Source organism: Rutidosis leptorrhynchoides, chromosome 3 (genome assembly GCF_046630445.1).
Source record: "Rutidosis leptorrhynchoides isolate AG116_Rl617_1_P2 chromosome 3, CSIRO_AGI_Rlap_v1, whole genome shotgun sequence".
Classification (NCBI taxonomy): Eukaryota; Viridiplantae; Streptophyta; class Magnoliopsida; order Asterales; family Asteraceae; genus Rutidosis; species Rutidosis leptorrhynchoides.
The window spans coordinates 152749092-152754680 of record NC_092335.1 but is presented as its reverse complement, the minus strand read 5'-3'; the positions used below and the strand labels follow the sequence as shown (position 1 = coordinate 152754680).

The 5589-nt window shown below is 33.7% G+C and overlaps 1 protein-coding gene across 1 annotated transcript; it reads right to left on the bottom strand.

The window, feature by feature from the left end:
* Window positions 1-325: 325 nt before the first annotated feature.
* On the bottom strand, window positions 326-3430 carry LOC139896914 (uncharacterized). Its single transcript, XM_071879551.1, has 12 exons — window positions 3038-3430; window positions 2693-2939; window positions 2479-2591; window positions 2307-2386; window positions 2013-2154; window positions 1825-1905; window positions 1644-1748; window positions 1349-1531; window positions 1107-1199; window positions 871-1010; window positions 734-800; window positions 326-650 (listed from the first exon to the last, which is right to left on the bottom strand). The coding sequence occupies exons 1-12, from the start codon at window positions 3428-3430 to the stop codon at window positions 531-533; spliced, it is 1764 nt and encodes a 587-aa protein (XP_071735652.1). The 3' UTR covers window positions 326-530.
* Between the last annotated feature and the right edge of the window lie 2159 nt (window positions 3431-5589).

Below are 5589 nucleotides of genomic sequence, written 5' to 3'. Positions count from 1 at the left end.
GGTGTATTGGGGAGGTGAGATGTAGACAATCCTTCCCCTAACCGAGAATAAAGACAAGTCATTTCTCCACCCAGAGTGAAAAACACTCTCAAAAGTAGAGACAGTCATCTCTCTCTCTATTCGACGGATAAAGAGACACTCTCAAAAGTAGAGACACTCTCAAAAACAAAACAAAACAAAATAAAACAAAAATAACAATCCTAACCAAGTTTTGTGTACACGAAAGGATTGCACCATTCAACAAATCTTACACACATTTCTAGGCAGATTAAGCTATCAATGCATGTCAAAATCACCACAAAAAAAGTGACAACAGGCCGCATGATTTGAAAGACAAAAAACAAGAATCTTTAGTCTGCATCCATATTATCATGACACTCAACATTGTCCGCTGCTAGGTTTTAAAAAGAAAATAAAAACCAAGACAAAATAGACTAATGATATCTAAGTTTACATTGACATTATAAAAACGGTCATAAGTGTAACAACTTAGTGAGCAAGCAAATCAAATTCAAACGAGTTTTTATTTATTAGGTGGACATCATAACTTGATCAATCGCTTGAAGTGCTTGTTTTGAGAAATAACGGACATCAACATCTGGATCCTCTGACAGCTCAACCAGGCACGGCCTGATTGTTTTTTCCACCAACTGCATTATTTCACCAAATCCATGTAGACAGTTAATATAGATGACACAATTAAACCCAATAAAAAAAATAAGTAGTAGCTTACAGATTGCTCGGTTATAGGTATGAAAGATTGCAACACCTTTGCCACGTTAAACCTGATATTCGCCACTCTGCAAACACAACATAAAATATTTAAAAAAACATATTTATAATTTAATAATTAAAATTAAATAGGATCACCTGTCCTTGGCGAGAGTAACAACCACAGGAAGCAACTTAGAGCTAGTGATATCGGAGCCCATAACAGGGGCAAGTAGAGAAATTGCGCTAAGAATGGTCATACGGTACAAGTAATGTGGGTTGTTCACCATTTCCAACACCTGCCAACACACCAATACATAATAAGCCTGATGAATAAAATAATAAAATAAATAAATAAATAATTTAAAAACCAAAGAAAAGGAAACGGTGTGTACCTGCATAACAATGTGCTGCATAGCCCACTCTGGACCAAATTCCTCTGCAAGCCGCTTCAGATTATTAGCAGCAGCTTCTCTAATGGAGTAAACCTGTATATATTATACCAATTAATTAATTAATAAAGATATATACAACAACAACAATACCCAATCCCACCTATATGGGGTATGGGGTTAATAAAGATATATAAAGAAAAAAAAATTTAAATATACGCACATTTAAGAGATGAAGCACAAACCTTGTCTTGTAACCATTGCATGCAAAGGGCACCGAGCTTATCATCAAAAAACCCGACACCTAACTGACTAGCCAATAAAGGTATGTATTCGATTATAGCCAATCGAACCCTCCAATGCCTGTCTTCAGCTAGTTCCACAATTGCTGGTAGTAAAGATTGGGACAACAGATCGATTCCAATCACCTGCATTTACATACCAGCAATAAAATTAAATTTAAAAAAAAAAAAAACAATGCTAATAAATGATGACATAAACTGATTGCTAAATAAGCACTGTGACTGAAAATCATTTTACCTGATTCACTTGATCTAGCTTACTGATAATATTGAGGCGCACGTCTGGAAACTCGTCCTTTAGAAGTGACAGAAAAATAGGAAGAAGTTGTTCAATAGTTGCATCCTGCAATTTACAAGAAATTTGAATGAATCATATGATGATTAATTATAATAATTAAGATTTAGATTCAGATTATTACCTTCCCTAAAACAGGGGCCATGCCCATAATCACAGAGGCTAAAGCAGACCGAACATGCTGAGAAGAATCTGAGGACAATTCCTACATACCGTTGCAGTAACGGGTAAGATAACAAATATAAAACATATAATAATATTTTAATATTATATAAATGTTAATGTTAATTAATAAATAAATTAATAAAAAACCTTGACACATGGAAGAATATGCTGAATTGCAAGTTCGGGGCTAAGAATGCGGGAGAATTTGGTGACCTTGCCAGCAGCAGCAATACGAACTTCTGCTTCGTTATCTCGAAGCAGCCTCACATATGCAGGGACCAAATCCGTCCTACAACGAGCCAATTGATTAAAAAAACATATCAAAAATTAAAAAAAAAAAAAAAAAACTAGATGTATGAATGATCTTGTTCAAAAGACGGTTTAATGTAGGTAAAGTAAGATAATTAAGGAAAGAACATGAGATAAGAAGATGGAACATACTTTGTAGGTTCAGGGCCCACAGCTTCACATAGCTCATAAAGCTGATTAGCAACCATATAGCGAACACGCCATGACTTGTCCTAAATAAATGAACCCGTACAAATAGTAAGATAAGTGAATGTATAAATAAACATAATCGAAATAAAGTCAACAGAAGCAGCCAAAAGTCAACCTGGGAAAAATTGACAATGACGGGAAGAATATGCGCAACACAGTCTTGAGGTTCCAACAACTTTCCAAGAGCAGCACAACCCTCAACAGCAAGCAGACGAACAGAATCTTGATCTGTAAAAAGAAAAAAGTTACATATAAGATACACAAATCTTACTTAGGAGTAAATGTAATAGGACTGCAAACATATAAGATACAAAAAGAAATCAAAATACCATCTTGTGTAAGATCCTCAAATATTTGCATAATATCTGTCTTGAGGTGAGCCGGTTCAACAGTAGCAGCAAACTTCCCCAAATTTGTAGCTGCTGATCTCCTAACCATAGGCATATCATCTTGACATAACTGACTATATATAGACCTCAATTCAGCCTTTAAAATCTCTGATGCACTTGGATACGCAATGTGAAACAGTCCACACGCAGAAACTCGTGCAGTAAACCATTCACCTGCTGCCAACCTCTGCAACAACAAAAAAAAGAAGGTAATACAACAATAAGTATGTATCTACAGCTTCAAGAACAATAAAGTAACAAATAATTAGAAGGAAACAAACGAACCTTAACGAGTGGTATAAACCAGTCAACCAAATCGGCCTCTCTCATCTGTGATCCAATCCTGCATAAAGACTCAACAGCTTTATCTCTCACGCACGTTTCTTCAACACTGCAAAGAGTTTCCAATGGTGGTAACAGTACATGTGCATGTTCCAGTCCACCAACATAAGGAATAAACACACCCAGCTCTTCCGCCATTGCAAGAAGAACCTCGTCATCATCATCGTTATTTTCACTCAAGAACGGAATCAACTCCTTTCGTGTTCGCTCCTCTCCTAGAGCGCGAGCAATAGTAGACAGCTTCCTAATTGAATTCAACCGCAACTGAATGTCATCGTTTTTCAGTTCATCGATCAGTACTGCTATCGGATACAACGGCTCGTCAACCATCGACATAACTGACAGAGTTTTCAAACACTACTACTGCAATTTCAGCCACACAGGAAACTAAATTAGGGTTAGCATGACAACATAGTTATGAATTAAGCGAGTAAGGACACGGAATACGTATCAGCTTGCTTAATTGTAGTTAATTATGTAATTTAATGGATCCGAACGAATTAAAATCTCAGAGATCTAAAACGAACCGTAGAATCATAAATCGAGAAATTAACGAAAGAAATTAGGAAATTAAAGTAAATGAAAATGAAAATGAAAAGAAATTGATTGCAATTAGATAGAAATCTAAGTATATTTCATAATGTTTTGCATCGGAGCAATAGATCAAAATTAGTGGTGGAATATATATATATATATATATATATATATATATATATATAACCTACAGATACATGATAGGGAAGAATATAAGGATTATTAAGGGAGAAATAAAAATACAGATCGGAGTAAAAAGTAGATCTAACCGTCGGTAGTGAATGTGTTTTCCGGGTATGCAGATTTGGCTGATAACTGGAGATGAATTATTTGTTTGGGTCGCGTCTGATGGAATTTGCAAGGGAGAGAGTGAGTACCGGTACCAAGACAAAATGTAGATAAATGGAATTTTACATTACAACACCTGGAGTATTTTATTGTAGTTAACTAAATTTATTTTATTTATATTCTATTTTCTATATAAAAAAGTTAACGGCAACTTTTTAACTGTCGTTAATAACAACAACACAACATATCCCAATGTCACGTGGGTGAGATATGAGAAGGTGAAACGTAGAATTCTTCCTCTATCCTAGAATAGAGAGAAGTCATTTCGCCACTCCGAGTGAAACGTAGAAGTCATTTTAACTGTCGTTAACATATTGTATAATTCAATAATTATCACATTAAGTCAATATATAATCGCATGTACAACTTTTTAACTGTATGGTATTTTGGTTAACTGAGCATCAGAAATATAACGTCAGCTTTGTTGGCATTTTTGATGGAAACTGACGTCGACTAACCCGACATAAATTTTTGACACACATAAGCGTTAGTCGCTATATTGACTAAATGTTTTTGAGCTTGAGATTCCCATCTAACCAATCATTATTCAAGACAATTTTATATATATTATTTAATTTATTTTTATAACTCAGATTTTAAATCGTATTTTACTACATCACCTTCCAAATATTTGACACGAAATTTGACCTTTTGATTTAATTAAGTTCAAATACAATCACAGTCAATAACCTGTTTTTTCACCCAAAAAATCATTAACTTTTAACGTCATAGTAAGGATTAAAAATGAACTTATAAATTAGAATACCACCATATATACATAAATGAACAAGTTTTTACATATGTGTCATTCATACTACTTAAACCACCAATTTTATATTGTTATAAATTGTTTTATTTTAAAGAGAATACATGTAAACATCCCATATCTTTTCCATTATTTCATAATATTGTGTAGTAGTTGTAATAAACGCTTCTATATTGTGTAGTACACTATAAGTAAAACGGGCTTATATGACTAATTTTTATTTGGTTAAAAATGCGAAGGTCCTAAAAAGCTACTACGTACATATTAGGACCATTATTTCAGGGTCCTAACAGGGTCATGGAAAGGGTTCTTACAGACTACTATTTAGGACCTTTTAGTAATTGTGTCCTATACGTTGATTGACGGAATTTATTTAGGGTCCTAAAAGGTATAACTAATAGGACACTTTTTCAAAGGTCATATCATAACTTGTGACATTTTTAAAAAAGGTGTTATAATGGGATTAAATATGACCTTTATTAATGGTGTCATATATGTTGATTGACGGAATTTATTTAGGATCCTAAAATGTATAACTAATAGGACACTTTTTCAAATGTCCTATCATAACTTGTGACATTTTTAAAAAGGGTCATATAATGGGATTAAATAGGACATTTTATTAATGGTGTCCTATATGTTGATTGACGGAATTTATTTAGGGTCCTAAAAGGTATAACTAATAGGACACTTTTTAAAGGTCCTATCATAACTTGTGACCTTTTTAAAAAGAGTCCTATAATGGGATTAAATAAGACATTTTAGTAATGGTGTCATATATGTTGATTGACGAAATTTATTTAGGGTCTTAAAAGGTATAACTAATAGGACACTTTTTAAAAGTCCT

Excerpts from the sequence above, each read along its gene's own strand:
- LOC139896914 (XM_071879551.1), bottom strand. The coding sequence starts at position 3,430 with ATGTCGATGGTTGACGAGCCGTTGTATCCGATAGCAGTACTGATCGAT. Across the intron at positions 2,940-3,037 it reads GGTTTATACCACTCGTTAAG|AGGTTGGCAGCAGGTGAATG; the intron begins GTTCGTTTGTTT and ends TTGTTGTTGCAG. Across the intron at positions 2,592-2,692 it reads TGAGGATCTTACACAAGATG|ATCAAGATTCTGTTCGTCTG; the intron begins GTATTTTGATTT and ends TTCTTTTTACAG.